The sequence below is a fragment of the Hoplias malabaricus genome, chromosome 1 (assembly GCF_029633855.1).
Source record: "Hoplias malabaricus isolate fHopMal1 chromosome 1, fHopMal1.hap1, whole genome shotgun sequence".
In the NCBI taxonomy this organism is placed as follows: domain Eukaryota; kingdom Metazoa; phylum Chordata; class Actinopteri; order Characiformes; family Erythrinidae; genus Hoplias; species Hoplias malabaricus.
The window spans coordinates 40,678,668-40,698,595 of record NC_089800.1 but is presented as its reverse complement, the minus strand read 5'-3'; the positions used below and the strand labels follow the sequence as shown (position 1 = coordinate 40,698,595).

The window sequence follows — 19,928 nt, the reverse complement described above, 5'->3', positions numbered from 1 at the left end:
ATTATTAATTCATACTGACCCTTTTTATACAGCTTTGTTAACTTTGTTTTGATCCAAGCTTTTTGTTCTTACCACTCTGGTCTCACCCATTGCTTGTCCTATTTAACCTGAAAATACAGTCTCAAAAAATAATGTTTATTTATATTACTTGATCCCTGATGTAGATTACTACAAATCATTTTGTGGATCGAACTAAATCAAGATTATACAAATAATTAACATTTCTAACAGAAAGAAGTATGCAGCATGACATGGTAAACGAGGATACAGATTTTGCTCTTTTGAATAGATAACTTTAATGAAAGTAGTAGTACAACATAAAAAGGAGTAGACAACATAAAAAGAATGTTAGGATAAAGAGCAGTACACATTTGTTCAACAACACGGCAACAGTTTTCATCTGAATCAGCATTTGAATTGATATATTTCCTTTTGTAACCATTTAATGGTCAATTCAGCCTCACATGATCCTATTTGTCTGAAACAATTTAGGGTCACTTTCACACTCAGTTCTGCTTTGCATACCAAGATGACAAAACAAGGAAGTTTGTTTTCTTCAAAGTGCCTTTCGTTACATTATACAAACTAGGCCTAACCATAAAGTGCTTGCCTATCCTTGAACTACAGATAAGCAAAAACGGCAGGAAAAGATATTCAACACCACAAACGGCTCATACCATACACTATTACTGGGGAAATAGCAACCTCTGCTCCAGTTTCAACAGTTGTTTTTGTTTTCATATTTTAAAGCTTTTATTACTTAATTTGTCACTTTAACTGTGATATATCTTCACAGCGATATATAAATACAGGTAGAATTATGAAAACAACGCAGCAGTGTCTCCGCAAATGTAAGAAATGTCAGTTCACTGAAATGAAAACCCTCATGACAGATTATGCAATTTATAGATTTCAAATATTTACCATAGTATATTTAAAATATTCTGATCTCTAAACTAAAGTGTCCCCAAAATAAACCACTGAATTAAAAAAATATTTAATTATATTGCACCCGTTTCCATAACCACACCCAAATATATAAGCTATGGCCAAGCATCATGTGAAAGGTATTCAATGCATACAGTGCATAAAACAACAGATGGTCATTTTGTATTTAAACATCAGATTGGACACTTCTCATAACATTTTGGAACCACAGTAAATGAATGCACAGAGTGATACAGAATACACCAAAGATTCAAGTATTTAAAAGCTAAATTTGCCTTTACACTGTAAAATTCTAGCAGTGTTCAAAGTAGAAATGTCATTTTAGTATCAATGTCTATAAACTCAGAGTGATTTGATGTGAAATGGTGCATTGCGGAAAAACCTGCTTTTATTATTATTTGTATTCTTTACAATGGTAGTGACAGGAACTAGGAGTCACAATGTAAATGTGTTTATCATTATATGCAAATTGGCCAGTGAACCATGTCCTCTGAGGGTTTATTTGTATAAAACAATATTTAAATACACAGACAATCATCTGTGTTTGTGTGTGTGTGTGTTATATATAAAATAGTGGTGGATTTACTTCACCACCAGAAATGCGTAAAACACCTTGTAGGCAAAACCATCTCTTAAGCATACATCAGACACCAGGCAATGTGTGTGTGACCCTGTTGTGTAGTAACTTCCTGTGAGGTAGCTTCTAATGACTGCTTTAAGCGTGTGGTTTCACCCCCCACTGTGACCTGCTCAATTTCTCTAGAATATTGTGTTTCACATCAAATCACACTGATTTGTTTCTTCTTAACCATTCAAAATAAAGGGAAAAAACACTGAAAACATGAAAGAATTTCGCTTCTAAATTAATCATCCTTCATGTTCCTTAATATTATAAACGGAGTGGCAATACATTTTATCATCATTGTTTGCATTAATGTATGACAGTAGAGTTAAAGGTTTCCAAGGAAGATCAATTTTAGATTCTAAAAAATATTTTTTCTTCTAAAAATGCTGCAACACAACCTTTGACCTTATATCTTCCAAATACCGTGGCTCCAGGCTCTATGTGGGATAGTGTCATCTGATGTCAATTCATATGAATGATATGAACTTCAGAGTGAAATTTCACATTATATGAATATTTTAATGTTTCTTGTTCTTTTATACAATAAACTCTGAACAATAAAAAACCACTGACCAGCAGAGGTTTGGATTTTTTTGTGTGTGTTGTTATTGGGTTGTTGTTGGTTTTTTTTACACTTCTTCCGAGGTTTCAATGTTTCATACACATTGTTCATTCAGCATATATCTCTGTCTCAGGCCTAAGCTCAGAGTGGAGAAAACTTCCTGGGCCCACAGCTGTGGAGTACAATCTGTTACTATGAGGGGGCATACAGCCATAGTTAGGGAAAATGCCAGTTCCCATTCTACTGGACTTGGGTACTTTTGTCTGCACAGACACATATCCATCCATATAATCGGAGCGAGATGGCACAAACATGCTACGAGTCCTCGCTCTGCTCTGGATAGGATACGATAATCTGTGATCTCGCTCCAGAGTCATTTTGGCACGGCCAGGCGGCTCACGACTTTTCACGCTCTGCGATCTTTCTGACCTCTGCAAGTCATGGCCCTTGGCCCAGCCATACTGATAGTCCTCTTTAGGATAGCCTCTGAGGGTCTTATACATGTGCTTGTCCTGGTTGTGGAAGCGGGCACTTCCACCCTCAGAGGAATCGGTGTGTTTAAAATCAGGGCAGCTGTATTCCTTGTGCAGCGTCAGGTTGCGCGGCAGTGGCTGGGCCTCCAGGACGTGCTGTGGGTAGTTCATCATGGAACGGCTTTGCTTCAGCTTCAGAGCTGCTTTGGCACCATGTCCGCTCCCCTGTCTTTCCAATGGGAAGGGGAGGGAAATGTCAGGCTCAGAAAGTGGGTGCTCAGGAGAGTAATGAGATACCATAGTAATACTGTATTTCCCATCAGCTCCTTCAGTAGAAATCAGCAGGTCTCTGCCTGAGTCCGATTTGCTCCTTGTATGCAATGATTCCTGACACCTCTGGGGCCCTTTCTGGAAATGGGGCTGGGGCACAGATTCTAGTGGACGCCTCTTCCCAATATTTCCTTGTCTTTTGGATGGAAATAAATGTTGGTCAGAGAAACCAGGATCCAAAGCCTCATACAAAGCAGTGTTTTTAGCTCTAGGCATTGGGCCAAAGTCTTGCTTTATGAAACTACCTTCTCTGCTAATGGGTGGGTTGACGCGTGGGTTGTGATAGTTCTCGATACTACTCATCACCCTGCCAGGATGGGAAGGAATCCTGCGGAGGGTGTAGGACTGACCGTATCCATGAGTGTTAACTCTGTACGGATCCACATTGCTATATCTAGCCTCTGAATAAGGGCTATACCTATACTGTACTTTGCCATCCTCAAAGTAAGGCCGGACATGGTGGATATCTGAGGAAACTGGTATCTGGTAAGGGTTGTTCTGGCAGGATGGATGCTGGTAGTACAAAAATTTGTCCTCTGGAGGTGCATGCATTGAACGCACCCTACGAATGGTGGGGTACACAGAGGCACCATCCATTGGTGGATATCTTGGTCCACCATGTCTGTAGAGACGTCCTGGGGAGTATTCGTCCCTCTGTTGTCCTTTGTATTTAATGGACTGGTGGAGGGACCTTGGTGCTAGAGTGTTGTAGTGGTCCTTGGAGAAAATCTTAGCTTGCTGCGGTACATAATCAGTTTGAATATAAGAAGGGTTCTGCCTCACTGGACTCGACCAGTGTTGAGGGTACATATGTCCTAAAGACCTTGGCATATTCTCCTCCTTGGAGCCATACTGGTAAGCTGAACTCAGGGGTGTAACCGGAGCATGTGGAAGAACCTCGTGGACAGAAGCCGGCATGGAAGCTTCAGCTAATATGGCACGGAAGTTGGATGCATTGGCAACCTGCTTGTTGAAAAGAGCTGCTGTAGCTGAATGATTCTCATTGGTGTGATGCGCAGAACCCTCTGTCTGAGAGAGAGAGGGCTTCAAGCTCTTATAAGAGTCCATCTCTGAACTTTGGCTTAGGCCACCACATTCTGTACCAACACCAACATGCCGGACATTCTCTCTCATGGCAGCGTGGCTTTCAGGGGGGTTCCCTGTGTCTACACCTTTAACAGCAGATAAGTCCTGGGGAAGCACACTGGTTCCGTGACTTGCAGAAGATAGATCACCGCCATCAGAGTAGCTAAGTCCACTCTCACTCCCATGACAGGCGCAGGTGCTCTGCATGCTCCCTGCATCAGTGCGGTTCCCAGTAGAAATAGTACTTGAAGGGCCTGCTATGGTTTTGCATTTGACACAGCGGTCTTCTCTACCAGTGGCAGTTGTCTGAGGTTGTACGGAAGAAGGTGGGGACCACTGCAGCATAGAGAGTGGATCCTGGAGATGAACTGGAGAAAGAGGAGTTGGTGGTTCGGAACTCCCTCTCTTTTTTATGCGGGTGGCTTGTTGGGCAGATTCAGCCAAGGCCAGGGCCAGCATACGAGCAGCACTCTTCACTGCAGGCTGGGGGGTTATGAGAGACACAGACCTCACCAGGCCTGGAGTGCAGTCAAATGTCACAGCGCCTAAACATAGGAAACAGAAGGAATGATGCATTATCTAATATCTGAAACTACAAAAATATATTGAGTACAGTACAAAGGGCCTCTAAAGTCACTTGGCTTTTATTCTAAAAAATGCTGATTTTAAATGGTGGTAAAAACTGATATTGGGTTGGTACGTTGTCTCATGGGTAAAGACGGGTGCATTTTGTTAATCTAATAATTAACCACAGCAGGATTAAAACATTAAAATATTATTAAGAAAAGAATAACAGTGTCTGGGCCTCTTTGCTGTTTTTAAACTCCAAATGTCATAATACTATGTGTTTTTTTTTTTGTTTTTTTTTAGCTATTATCAATACTTTAAATGCCACAGTGTTGGGACGACGAACCTGCTTCTGCTTGCTTCACTGACTGGGCCTGGTCACTCTGAGTTTTATCCAGGGTCTCACCTGCAGCTTGACATAAGGAAGAGGGCTTTTGATGACTCTCATCAGCCTTTACTGACTCACTGCGCTTTAGCAGAGGAGTGGTCACTTGAGTGGGAGGCATGGACAAAACTTTAGTCTCAGAAGCTCTTTCAGAGTTCTGGGTGAGGCCTTCTGGAACACTCTCAGAAGACTCAAGCTCTACTGTGTTTTTAATAGCTGATGCAAATTTGCCTGAAGTTGAGGTCCCATGATTTGCATCCTCTGTGGCCTTCAGGATAGTATCAGATGATTGGATAGGGCTGGTGACTTTATTCGAGGGTTCTGACTCACTGGAACTGCCCCCATTCTTCCTTCTGCTCCCTCTCTTTCTTCCATCAGATACAGCAGTCTCAGCTGGAGGAGCACTGCACTGAAAAGGCATGGGGTCAAAGTCTAGAGAAGCTATGCCAAGATTAGCATCAGCAGAGTGAGGGGGTGATATGAGAGCAGGCACACAAGATGTGGACATTGCTGGGTCCTTTCTGCTGTCTTTGTGACTAGACTGGAAGTCTCTGTGGACTCGGCTGTTCATTAGCTCTTCGTTGAAGGAGCTGGACAATGCATCACTAGTGGAGCGAGGTCTGCGTGGTCGATAGACCCCAGATGGACCTTAAAAAGGAAAGAAGTTAAAATGATATATAAAAATACAAAGCCCTGATGCACAAGCATTACAGTACATGACTACACAGGCTGAATCTGAATGTACCCTCTAGATTATGTGAAGAGAGAGATTCTTCACTTTTAGCTGATCGCAGTGTTCCAGTATCTCCTCTACCACCTGGAGAAACAAATAATTTTAGTATACAATATCAATATAAAATCCTGTAAATAATCTATATATTGTGCAGGCTAAAATCCTAACCTGGGAGAGCCAAGGTCTTTATCTCGTTTGGCTCACTGGGATGACGGTGCAGTTTCCGTTTCGCTGTGGTGGATGATTTTCCCATATTGAAGAAAGAACGCCAGCTTGCTACAGGAGATTTCTTTACCTTGCTTTGGACCTTCTTTCTATAAGCCCATACAAAATTAGATAGAGATCACTACAAGGTTTTTCTCCTGTAAACAGTGAAAAGTGTTTACAAAACTCAAGGACAAAGAGAAACACCTCCTAACAGCTATATATAACTCCTAATTAGATAAATAAAAGACATGTAACTAAATGCAGTTTAACAAGAATCAACTTGGACATAAAACCTTTTTATCTCCAGATAAAAACAGATGATAAATCAGAGAACTATTTTTAATTGGAAACTAAAAAAATCATCATTAAATCTTAACATATATAACACATCAGGGAATTACTGTAAAAATCAATATACAGTGCACTTTTGCTGTTCCCCAAACCTGAAATAATGAACAACACATGTTTAAATACCGTTTGGTGTCATACTGATAGCACTTTCATCATCATTGTATACATTACTATTCAATAAATTAAAACATAATGGTAGTGTATCTGCATTAATTCAGTATACAACTGAACACACCTTTCCATTGGAAACTCTATGATGGTGTGAAACTTCCCCTGCAGGGCCGCAGGCCCCTCTCCCACTTCAATGTACTTGCTGTCAGGGGACACAGGAGACACAAGCTGAGCCTGAGTGCGGGCCTGTGCCTCCTCCAGAGAGAGCAGCTTAGTGGATGGAGAGCACACCAGCAAAGATTTTGGCCGGGACAAAGTGCTGTGGCCTGCAAACACACATTACTGGAACACGTTAATTTAAAATCCTCATTAGTTGAACCTCATTAAAAAATCAATACGCACAAATGAGAAGTCTACGTTGCAGTAAAGATAAACTTTGTTTTTTCTTTCTGTTGTTACCTGTGCTCTCACGGATCAGAGTGCTGAGTTTGGGGCTGAAGAGGACATTGACGTGATTGAGGATGAACTCCACCACCACTGACTGAATGCGGACTTCCATGAATGCAGATGTGCCACTGAAGCAGGCAGATTCAATTTGCTTAGACCTGCAACATACAGGAAGCATTAAGAAAAACAAAATTTTCCTCAGTGTTTTAGTGAAATTTTACCCCGAAGAGCAATAGTAGATTAGTACTTGGTGTGTATGTACCTAGTCTTAAAAGTTTTGATTGTGGAAACAGCACCATGGCCAATTCAGAATACGAATTAACCGGAAAGTAACTATGAGTTGCTATCACAGGACTAAACATTATTGACACAGATTTTAAATCTTTATATACAAATCTCTCATATAAACAACTTAAAACAAATCACCTGAGGAGATTTGGAGCCCAGACAATCGCCAGGTTCTTGCAGTGCATGTTGGTGACATAACTAAAGGCTGCCATACGAGCCAAGTGTCTCATAAGGAACTCAAGAGTTCTGAAAAATGGAAAACAACAAGCATTTTAAAGTGCAAGTTTAAACAGCTTTTATTTAACAGGTGTAAAGAAATAGGGGCACAACAAAATTGCATTCCAGCTAGAGGAGGGCTGGTGTTTGAAGTTATATGCTAACATTGCTCATATCACCTCACCAGTCATATAATCAGTGCTTCTTTCATTCATTCATTCACATTCTGTAACCAGGTCACCAGTAAATATCAGGGAATCACACACTCATCCAGGTATTTTTAAACACACAATCCATGTTATATGCTTAATACCAATGTTACAAAATGTACCAAAGAAGGATTTTTTTGTTTTTGTTTTTTGAAAATGCAAAGCATAAATATCTTGCACATTTTAAGTGTAATTATATTTTCAAATAAGTTGTACTATCATTTTTCCTCCCACAGGCTCTAAATACAGTTACAGTGCAGTATCATGAGAATGTTATAATTGACTTCTTAATAAACTTTACATTTTATATAACATAGTTCAGCAACCTTATCAGTGGCATCATAAATAAAAGCCTTGTTCAGTTCAATACACTTTTCCCAATATGACCCATCGGTTTAGCCTCCTAAACAAAGAATGAAGTTCCCCTTTTGGTCACTAGAGTGTGCTGTGCACCAAACAGACCTGTAGTGCGGAGGCGGCAACTGCTGGATGACGTCATGAATTTTGACCAGCCTCTCGTCGTCTGTGGCTGCAGATACTGCATCCTATGAATACACAGTCACACCACCTGTGTTCATAATGCACTTTAAATCTGAAAGGTAGATTAGTGTGTCAAATCTCTAATGGCTTTGTGCTTACTGAGAATTTGTCATAAAGCTGGTAGGTGAGCAGGGGGTTGGGAAGCTCCCGAAAATAGAGCTTGCACAGGGAGCCAACAGAGTGGATATCCTGTATATATGCATCTTTAGTGAGGTCTGGCACATGCTCTGAGTCAAACTCATGCCTAAGGATACAAGGGGAGATCAGCTTTATTATTTACATACATCTAAATGTTCAATCAACAGTACTGTGCAAAAATATTTCCGGTCATACCGTCATTAAATTGAAGGTATTTATTTTAAGATATTACTGATATTATATATAACAATCGACTTGCCAAGAGGAAGTTAAAGGAAATTAAGTTTTAAAACAGTGTAAAAAAATAAAATAAGAGTTCTGAGTTCTAAAAATGTAAACACAAACTGGGACATCACTATATACATACATACATACTGACAGACCATGAAAATATGCCATCAGACATCAAATCAAAATTGAGAATCACTACTTACTAGTATAAATTCTTCATTTCTTACCGTAGTTTTTGAATATTGGAGGCAATCCCAGACAAACGGTAAATTCCATCCACAACTCCATGCTTTTCAATGAACTCTGCACAGCTCTTGATGACTTGAGGTACTGCATCATAAAGATACAAACAAATAAATAAAATTAAAAATATGTTTTTTAATAAATGGACACACTTATGCTTCTTCTTTCCGCTCACCATCATGGCCTGAATTAAGGAGGTGTTCTCCGAGGTCACAGCCAAACACCCTCTCCCTTAAGATGCCTCTCTGCTTTAGTTTCTGCTTGCTGGGCCGTGACTTCACGAAGGTCCGCAGGAAGGTGATCAGCTTCCCATGCTTCTTAGACACTAATTGATAATCAAAATTGAGACCTTGAACCCATTGCTGTTCACCAAATGATACTGAAGGCATTTTAATTATATAGCGTAAATTTTTGAATAAATAGTGTAAAAGGTTAAGGTATGATAATGAAATTTCAAATCAACACTTCTTTACTGTAACAAGTAAAGCATTGTTTAGCAGTGGTGCAGTGCACAAAATGAGCGTTCTTGTTTGCACATCAAAATAGTTAAATAGTAATAAGTTAAATGTGTCTAAATCTAAATTTCATTTTCTATTCTGATTATTATTAATTTCATCTGCCATTACTCAAGCACGTATTCTGACTGTTAACTTTGTAAAAGTACCTGGTTTAGGCAAAGAACTGGTCACATGTGGAGGGACTTTCTCACTGATTAGCTCCACACATTCACAAGGAAAAAATCCCACCTGCACAGAACAGGAAAGAAATTTTTTTTGATATAGCGGACACATTCAGAAATGAGAGAGAGTGTGAAAGAGTACGTCCAAATCCTTGAAAAGGTCACTGAGCTCCTGTTCACTTCAATGTAATTGATATTTTGCCTATGAATAACAGACACTCCCCTCGACAATGAGCACTTAATCACAAAAGGCTAAGCCTGAATCTAGACTCTGGGAATTTAAAATCTTTTATATTAATGTCAAGAAAAACAACATGAATCAAAATACAAGGTTAAAAACAAAAACAAAAACAATGTTCTTCTATGGAAATTTTCCCTTACCTGAAAGCCATGCTTACCCCTCCACCAACCAGTGTCTTCTTTAGGAGGCATATCAATGACGGAAACAATGTCTCCAACCTAAAATAGAAAATAAATGTATTTGCTGAATGATCAAACAGTCAAATGGACTTAGTTAAAAAGTTAAATGGCAATGCTAAAGCTGGATTAAAAGATGGGGATCACCTCAAAGGAAAGCTCATCGGCAGCCTGGGCTATGTAGCGCTTTATCACGTGGGCAGCAGCAACTGCTGGGACGTTAATAGAGGATTCATCATGGACCAATAAGTGGTTTCCTTTATTATCAATCTGAGAGAGAGAGATTGATAGATTGATTTTAACAGAACTTTATTAATGCCATCAGTTCACATTCCACCAGTTATTGGCTCATATACAGATAAAGACTGTCATTCAATCTATACAAAGAATCAGAGAGAGAGAATGTGAGCCCTGCTGCTGTTCTTAACAGCCATCTTTGCTAATAGCTTTATTACATTTGCTTCAGAATTATATAATCGCAAAAGTCCACACAAATGCATTCAATGTTAGTGTTTGCTCTGGAACAAAGCACGTACATTTACTTCTAAGGATTAGACAATGCTTCTATACATAAGATCAAATTATTGAAGTCACCAGTGTGTGATGTCAACATGATGACTCATCTCCGTATCTCAATGAGTGTTCACTCTCACAAATAATAGGCATTCATACAATATAACAAGAATACATATCTCTTAAGTAAAAAAGGATATTTCTTAAGAATAAACCAATGCTTACTAGTACAATTTGTTACACTGAAGGTCACTGAAAAAACTGTATTATGAATCACTGTAATTACAACCTATTTGATCTAAATAGAGAAGTCCTACTAGGTACACACCACACAATGGCCTACTAGACGCATTGTGTTACTGAAACAGGAGTGGACTCAGGAACAAAGATTCTTTGTATTTGTCAAATGACTAATGACACACGAGAATATGGGTGGGAAAGAATTCCCCCAGCTTTATCATTGAAAGCTGGTTCAAACCACCTTGTCCTGTCTCACAAAGGCCCAAAATCCCTACCCCACACACACAGAACAAAATGATGTAGTTTTATAATGCAACAGCTCTTAAACTCTTCCTTACCTTACTGCACACAGTGGAGCATGTAAGCATGTTTTAGGCCACTACATACACAATATCAAGTTGACTTACAGCAGAAATGGAATCGACTGGTGCACTGTTGGGTACTCTACCTCCATCCATGTCAATGCAGGCCCACAGTTTATCTTATTGTCAGCAATGGCTGAGAGGCGGGAAAGGTAGGCAGTAAGCATCTGGGAAAGTGGCTGAGGAAGCAAGAGTAAAGACAGATGAGCAGGCTAAGTAATTAACTCCTCAATTTCCCAAAAAGCTGAACAACTACATCCCAATGAATCAGTCAGCTTTAATATATTACAGTGGATGTGCTTTTCATTAATGAAGCAAATAACGGATGCTATAAGTGTCTTTTGTCCCTTACTACTATACCCTCCTTTTTCTCTTTTGACAAACTCATAGCTGAGCGTATATTCAGTTTTAATACTGAACCCCAGAGTATCTGTGATACCAAAACAGATTTTTCCAAACTACAAAAGTGAGTATCCTCAAGGACGGTCACATTATTTTAATAGCCCATACTTTTTTCAAGCAAAGTTTATCTTCCTACAAATTTATTTTGTATAAGTGTTAGAGTGTACACATCTATAATCCTCCATATACAGATATTAGTATTATTAGGCTCTAACATACAGCTGTAGCTGATGATTAAGGACAATGTAAAGAAGTTGTTACCTCAGAATTGTCTGTCAGGCTGTCAAATCGGGGAAGCTCAATGAGCCGAGAGAACCTTCTGTCATAAATACAGAGATGGAGGTGCTTGTCAAGAACACGAAAGTCTTCATATGACCGTCTTACGGTCCATTTTTGCCCCTGGTGTGCAGAGAAGGGAATGTTACATTGAGAAAGCACAATTTAGATAGAACTGGGAAACGTTTGCCAGAGCATAACCTTTAAATCACCTCAGGAAAACTGTGGAGAACGGAGGCTTATGGCTTTAACGCCAATCTACAAACAAAACCAACACTGGGGTGTTGAGGAAGCTAGATCTAAATCCAACTGGGCAAAGTTGTGGTTTTTGTCCTGAAGCTAGATAATAAGATTTGCTCCAGTAGAGAATGATGGCTCCTTATCAGTAGAGCAGCACACACCTCATAGGATTAAAATCCCTCAGCTCTTTTACAAAGACTGGCCTCAATAAACCTCATTCCAAAAGCATAAAATGGAGATCAAAGCATATTTTTAGAGGTTCCCATGATCTTAGTAGCTATTGTTGTTGGATACCCTCTTTTATACACAAAATAAAACCCTTCCTTGTTCATACTGAGATGAGCTATAGTTCTTCATTCAATCTTCAAGCCTTCTTTATTATGTCTCTCCTTCCTAGACTAACAGTCCAAAAGAAGAAATAATTACTAAGGGCACTGCCTGTGGTTTGTTTGCCTTTTTGATCTAAACTTGCAGTTCTTTTTATAACTTCCCCTTTTTTATCCATAATGGCCCAAGCTTGGTTTCAGAACTGTTGCCATAACAAACCAGTGATCCAGAGTGGTGCTTTCTTCTCTAGAACCCTACAAAGCTCTCACATATGCATCCGCATGGAGCCTTAACTTTGCTGAGCCCTCTCTAAAGAGCACAGCCGTACCTGGCAGCAGATCTGGACGAGATACACAAGCTCCTTTGAGTCTGGGCTGCTGCGTGTCAGATCATTCTGATCCTTGGCCAAAGAGAGCTGGAGAAAGACAGAGGGAGAGAGGAATGACTAAGAAGAAAGATGGTCAGAGCAGGAGCTGAAGAAAAGCAAATGAAGATGTCAGCAGTCTCAGCTTTATTATGGAAGGGTAGCTCTTTAAAATGTTAAACAGGGGCAATTCTAAAACCACTGACAGCTAAACATGTATCAGTAAATGAATAAGTATATATTAACTGATAAGAGTAGAACATCCTAAAAGTACTGTGCTAGATACCTATTATATACAAGCACAAAACCTTATATTAGCATAATCAAATGCAGCCAGCACATTCCCAATGAAAATAATGTTGAATTGCCTTGACCTTTACTTTGCAATTTATAAAGCTTTTAGGGGTTTTTCCTTTTTTATGTAAACAAACCATACTACAACACATGCTCTGAGTATCTGGAAGTCAAAAGAGTCATTTATTCTACATCCTATGTGTGTCTATTATGTTAAGTCATTATTTGCCATGTCAGTATTAAACAAGACATCAGAAGACTTTACTCTTCATAAGTACATTTGATGTCTAATGCAATTATTCTTTTAAGTATGGTGCCCAGTAATCTTCTGAACTGATGTACAAAAATAAATAAATAAATAAATAAATACATAAATAAATGAAGGGGTTGGTATTTGTGTGGCTAATGAAAGATCCTTCCTCTCTACATCAAAAATGTATGTTTTAACTTTAGTAAGATGCAGTCATATCACCCCTTACCTCTGATAAGTCCCAGTCCTGCCCCATGCTAGAAAGAAGTATTGTTTAAACAAATGTGAGAGAAAAGGCTTTGTAGTGTCTACATCTTGCATTTTACTACTTTGCATAATCTACATACAAGATACATATATATCTTACACCAACAGATCGAAGAGCCAAGATCTTGAGATGCTTGATATAGATTTAGGCCAAAAACAAACAACTTCAAAGACCACCAAAATATGAAAGCATGTCTTATTTATAGCTATAACTACAGCCCTCTCACCAGAGACTAAATGACCTAGTTAAGTGGTTCTTTGTAACTGAAACGATAAGATGCCGTGGTTGTCAATAATTGCAGTACTCAAAAGTGTAATACAATATAACATACAATGCACTTCCGTATACACATCCTGAAAGTAACATCCCAGACAGAAAATAAGAAGAAACTAAATAAATTGAAAAGATGATTTCATTACCTCAGATGATAATGACTCATGCAAGGATGATTTAAATAACTCACACTCAACAATACAGACTGTTGTTATTGCTGATGTATGACAATACATGTGCTAACAGTCAGTTTAGTTTCCTATCAAAAAATGTCAGAATTCAAAAATTGTAAGCATACTGCTAGAAAGCCTTTTACCAATTCTTCTATAAACATCTGTCTCGGAGGGAATGCTAGCAGTGGTCAAGCCTCACCAGGATGCAGTCTGTCTGGCCTCATCAGCGGAGAAAATCTCCAGTGTGATGCATGCTTTGGTCCAACACATGAACCATCCCTGATCCGGCACATGCTCTTTCCTTCTGCAAGGCTTCTGCACAACACACACACGCTGACAAACAGCAGCCTTTCACACTCCTCACGCACACCCCCGCAATCCCACTAGCTTCTGCTCGGGCTCATCAAACGCAGCGTCTGGATGCCAAATTTAGATCAGGCAGCAGAGCAGCTTATTTCCACTAAGGTTTACTGCAAGAGCCTGAGATACCCTCTATGTTTTTCTCCAAAAACTGCTCCTCTAAATCTCCCCCTAGCTCAACTGCCGCAGCAGTCATGTACGCACACCTCCTTGTCTAAATGCAACTGGAGAGGAGGGAGAATCTAGAGAGGGTGCTTCCCTATGGCCCTCCCCCTCCCTCTCCTTCATTTCCCCTCCTCATTCCTCCTATGTTGTGCTGGATGGCAGCCCTGAGGCGATGCAGGGTTGCGCAGGGCTGGGCTGGACTGTACTGAGAACAGCACTGGGCTGAAATGGAGTGGTACTGAGAGCTGGCCCAACTCCCTCTACCAGTTCAGCACACTCACACAAATATCTCTGACATAACCCAGAGAGAAAGAGCAGGACACGGACAGTTGCTCATGGCAGAGGCACCTCTGTAAATGTCATTAGGGCTTTCACAATTACTCAAATAAACACAATGATTAAAACTAATCTTCTTGATGAATCATTACATGATGATTAAACATGCCTAGTAGCATCCTACAGAAACAGCCGTAGTGGGTAGAGGGATATTTTGGTGGTTGAAAGACTAGGAAGGACCACTTCTGATAATGTTTCTTGTAGGTGGAAGATACTTCATTAACTACAGTATGTAGTAGTAATATCTTCTCTGAGCTAATTGGTCATTGCAGAAGTGAATTAAAAGGAACGTCTATGATTGCAGGAAAATGCAGTTCCCTCTGGTTTATTCACGTACAGAAGCGCCATGTCTTTTAAGGTGGAACAGTATGGTTAAGGATAAAACAACTGTTGTTTGTATGTGGCCAAATCTTAACTTTTCTCTAGGTTTTTATTCACTGTTTTTTAATTCATCTGTACCTCGAGCTGTTTAGTTTTGTAGCACTTTCTATAATGCAGCTAACCTCCTGAATTTGGAGACATTTCCATCTTAAGCGACCCTCAACACAGCAAAAACAAGTTAATATTACCCATCTATGGAACAGGGATAGAGAAATATCCTCATCTTGGTTCATGCTTGTCAATGTTTGGAGATCTATTTCTTGTCTAAAATCCTCCAGACGCCATTTCTGCCAACAGCAGACAGATAGAGAAAGCCTAGCATACCAGACTAGGCTTTTTTTACTCATTACCTGGGGTTAAGAAAAAACATTAGACCGGATTCCAGTGCATAAACAGGCTGGAGAGCTAACAAATTTAAGGAAATATCTGAATTTAATAAAAAAGGGTTATTGTGAACACTGCCTTTAACTGCTTGAAGGCTGAATATCTTTATTTATTACATAAAACTCTGGCTATATTTTCTTATTAATTAGTGTTGTGGGGATGGGTATCAAGGTGTGTCTAACATACTAGTTCTGTGGCACTGTTTCTGTGATCTGTTTAGGCGGGGGGTGCAATACTGCAGTACAGAATATGAAGAATCAAACACATTGTATTTATTTACACACCTTCTTACAGTATCTTTACAGATATTGCAGTATCTTCCTATTTTTAAGCAAATGTGAAAAAAATATTTTATTTGACCTTTTTTGCATTTCCAATACGTTATCTTGGTTTTGTGAATTTGCTGATGATTTAATCTCATTTAAATTATTCAACACAGAGTAAAAATAATTTTACTAAGGACCTCTTAGATAATATATTAGTCTTGGTAAATGCTGTCATATCTGGATACAATACAGCTCATAAATCATGTAAAGCAGCATCAAAAGGTCGATATGAACACAGCTGTAATATGCATGTTATGTGTCACACAAACTGAAGCTTAAAACTGCTATTGTACAATAACATATAGCATAAGCCTTTTGCAATTGAGGAAATAATAATCCCAAAGAAACTTCTGCAAGCTACACAAAGGCTAAAATATATAACCTACTGATAGTTAATTCAGCTTTCTCTTGTCTCCTTTAACTCCCCTTGAAAACAACAGAAAGTAAATATAACTTCTCAGCAATTTATTATCTTCAATCCATACAGCTAAATTATATGGACAATATGCATTATTGTAATCACACTTCTACATGTTGTGACTGATATATATATGCCTTGCCATAAAAATGTAAACACATTGATATGCATCTGGTTTGACTGGTGACATGGGCCTGTCATATTTTGGCCAAAATGATTGATGTGTGTTGCATAAATTGCAACAACATGCACTGATTCAGGAAATAACCCACAAAACCAATATGGAATTTGATTGGTCAGAGTGCTCACAACACACAATGAACTTAAACTATCTTCGTTCTATAGTATTTATTATAGTAAAAGTAATTCCTTCTTTAAATTGAGCAATCAATTTTAATTGAGTGATCATGACAATTCAGTGTTATTTTAATTGTTAATTTACATATTGTAGCTTTCTCAGATATAAGCCCTGAAAATATAGTGGTATAAATTATGGATGTACTGTGCAGTCTTACAGGAGACTCAGGACAAGATTCATGCCCAGTCAAAGACTTGCAATAAGTCATTGTATCTGTGACACCAGCAATTCCTCACCAGTTATAAAAGAACAGACATAAATCTAGTTTCAGGAGAGCCCAAAATATGACAAAATATATTCCATTGCTGATGCATATTTGATGTGCTAATCAGATTGTACCCCTTTCTAGAAAAACAAGAGCAAAGAGAAACTAGGCAAGCCTAGTTTATCCGGACCGCCATTAGCCATATAGCCACTGTCACAGAGGTTTTTCTGGCATTAGAAAAATAGGAAAGCCCAAAATACATGTCATTGGAAGGTCTGGAGAAGCTTTGTTTACAATAATAACAAGTAATAAATTATAAAATTGGTTTATTACTTGTATTTGAACATTTTTCAAACCAAGCGCCTTAACATTTTACTAACCAAGTAATCTATACCTGATAAAGGAACAGGGCATCACTGGAACTAGATATTTATTACTGACTTATATTTCTGTAAGGGTCTGACTGAAAAAACGATGCTGTAACAAATTCACGGTCTCGTTAATTTTGGGTAACACCTCGCTCTGGTGTTCTGGCTTTAATAATCCGGAGAGTTTGTCAGTTTCCATGTAAAGTTAAACAAAACCTGTGCAGATGTAATTTACTTGTCAATATGTCAGTAACGGTGAGATGTGTCCGTGTATTCATGTCGGTATAGGGACAGACAAGATGACTTTCTGTTTGTTAAATATATTGTTGAAAACAAAAGGCTGGGTCACAGAAACATTCTCCAAACATAAAGAGGAGACTATGATCAATATTACCTCAACAACGTTCAACACGTTTCTGTTTGAGGCGCCAGTAAAACTCAGAGCTGCACCGTGGTGGGTGGTGGACCTACAGCAATGAAGCGACATGAGCCAGTTCAGCTCTAAACTCTCTGACCCCTTGAACATTTGAACATGCAGTTTTAGGTCCCACAAAGAGTACTTGTCCTGGGGAAAAGAGGACCTCTGGTCAACGCCGAACTGTTCCAATTGTAGTTCACAAACTGGAATGTGAAATATGACTTAACTAACAACAGATGTAGTAGTGGTGCCACCTCAAGTTCTCTCTGTGAAATAAGGCTGATTTAACAGTACTTGCGGATGTACAATTCAACATTAGGTATCAGTCAGTCAGAAAGCACACATGCCTCTTCTAGGCTGGCCCGGCAGGTGGTCTGGCAATTATACAAAATCCCCTAAAAATATACAGGACCCTTCTGCTTCCAGAATGTCATCCCTAAATCAAGGGGCACACATCTCTTAAGAAAAGCACACAGTTCAATCTCTTTTGTGGCATCATCAAATAAGACAAGGGGGAAAGTCTGAGGTTACCTGAGGACAGAGGAGATGTTTGAGAACCTGCCAAACACTTGTCCTGTTCTAGGCCAGTGCCTAGAGACCATGACAAGCCCTGGTTCGGAAGCATTCTAATAAAATAGTGTTGAGTGACAGCCATGGGCACTCACAGACCCCCTCCCTTTACAGCTTTAGGATTTATGGATGAAGGGAACAAGAATTAATCTCAGACTGAAGCAGCAATAGAGACTGGAATGGGAAAACCAGAAGAACTGTTAGTCTCACTACACAAAGCCACTGCAAAATACAGCAGTAAAATTATGAAAATTCTTTCAGATGAATGCTGCCTTCACAGTTACTGAATAATAATATATATTCAAATGAACTGATTATTTATCACTATAATAAACTATCACAGTATTAAAATTTAGAGATTAAAAACACCAAACCAAATAAATGTGACAGGGTTTTATATATATATATATATAGGACCAGCCAGGTGGCCAATCTTCATTAATTGCACATTGCACCAGTAAGAGTGTGAAGGTTCAATTAGCAGAGGGTAAGAGCACAGTTTTGCTCAAAATATTGCAATGCACACAACATTATGGGTGACATTCAAAAGAGGACAAATTCTTGGTGCACGTCTTGCTGGAGCATCTGTGACCAAGACAGCAAGTCATTGTGATGTATCAAGAGCCACGGTATCCAGGGTAATGTCAGCATACCACCAAGAAGGACAAAACACATCCAACAGGATTAACTGTGGATGCAAGAGGAAGCTGTCTGAAAGGGATTTTAGGGTGCTAACCCGGATTGTATCCAAAAAACATAGAACCACGGCTGCCCAAATCACGGCAGAATTAATTGTGCACATCAACTCTCCTGTTTCCACCAGAACTGTCCGTCGGGAGCTCCACAGGGTCAATATACACGGCCGGACTGCTATAGCCAAACCACTGGTCACTCACGCCAATGCCAAACGCCGGTTTCAATGGTGCAAGGAGCACAAATCTTGGGCTGTGGACAATGTGAAACATGTATTGTGATGAGTCCACCTTTACTGTTTTCTCCACATCCGGGAGCGTTACAGTGTGGAGAAGCCCCAAAGAAGCGTACCACCCAGACTGTTGCATGCCCAGATTGAAGCATGGGGGTAGATCAGACCATTGGCCCAATACTTGTGCTAGATGGGTGTGTCACTGCGAAGGACTACCGAACCATTCTGGAGGACCATGTGCATCCAATGGTTCAAACATTGTATCCCGAAGGCAGTGCCATGTATCAGGATGACAATGCACCAATACACACAGCAAGACTGGTGAAAGATTGGTTTGATGAACATGAAAGTGAAGCTGAACATCTCCCATGGCCTGCACAGTCACTAGTTCTAAATATTATTGAGCAACTTTGGGGTGTTTTGGGTCAGGAAATGTTTTCCTCGACCAGCATCACGTAGTGACCTGGCCACTATCCTGTAAGAAGAATGGCTTAAAATCCCTCTGACCACTGTGCAGGACTTGTATATGTCATTCCCAAGACGAACTGACGCTGTATTCAGTTTCATTGTCCAACCCCTGTGAATATATATATATATATTATATTTGACAGCACCTGTGAATTTGCACAAAATTCTGTCACAGAAAAGCACAGGAGGTTCAATTGTTGGCTGTAAACCTGACCTGAGGTATGTGGGACATCCACACTGCCTCTGGGAATGCAGCAAAAACCTTGCTGAATGATGCCTCACTTGGTGCTTCATTTTTTCACACTGCAAAAAAAGCACTGTCTGCTTATGAACTTACAACCCTTGATTATTGCCCCTTAATGTTAACAATACAACACGACTGGCACACAACTGCAGTCTACACTCTGCAAACAAAACTATTCTTCCAGCTTTTAATAGCAGCAAGACAAACACTGGCAGGGGAAAAGCATAGAAATCA

At 39.5% G+C, this 19,928-nt stretch overlaps 1 protein-coding gene across 2 annotated transcripts in view; it reads right to left on the bottom strand.

Moving 5' to 3' along the window:
- Positions 1–281: 281 nt before the first annotated feature.
- The window catches only part of arhgap32a (Rho GTPase activating protein 32a), a 32,515-nt gene continuing 12,868 nt past the window's right edge, over positions 282–19,928 (bottom strand). The window contains exons 1-18 of one of the 2 annotated variants that reach the window (XM_066662581.1): positions 13,968–13,972; positions 12,475–12,561; positions 11,565–11,702; positions 10,988–11,080; positions 9,934–10,056; positions 9,751–9,828; positions 9,355–9,436; positions 8,866–9,015; positions 8,675–8,777; positions 8,178–8,322; positions 8,001–8,083; positions 7,252–7,359; positions 6,838–6,983; positions 6,503–6,704; positions 5,878–6,023; positions 5,722–5,793; positions 4,938–5,624; positions 282–4,569 (exon numbers count right to left, since the gene is read on the bottom strand). In XM_066662581.1, coding sequence (XP_066518678.1) covers positions 2,243–4,569; positions 4,938–5,624; positions 5,722–5,793; positions 5,878–6,023; positions 6,503–6,704; positions 6,838–6,983; positions 7,252–7,359; positions 8,001–8,083; positions 8,178–8,322; positions 8,675–8,777; positions 8,866–9,015; positions 9,355–9,436; positions 9,751–9,828; positions 9,934–10,056; positions 10,988–11,068 — 4,533 coding nt within the window. In that variant the 5' untranslated portion in view covers positions 11,069–11,080; positions 11,565–11,702; positions 12,475–12,561; positions 13,968–13,972 and the 3' untranslated portion in view covers positions 282–2,242. Of the gene's footprint in view, positions 4,570–4,937; positions 5,625–5,721; positions 5,794–5,877; positions 6,024–6,502; positions 6,705–6,837; positions 6,984–7,251; positions 7,360–8,000; positions 8,084–8,177; positions 8,323–8,674; positions 8,778–8,865; positions 9,016–9,354; positions 9,437–9,750; positions 9,829–9,933; positions 10,057–10,987; positions 11,081–11,564; positions 11,703–12,474; positions 12,562–13,967; positions 13,973–19,928 lie in introns of those variants that run through there. The other variant, XM_066662580.1, reaches the window with a different exon arrangement.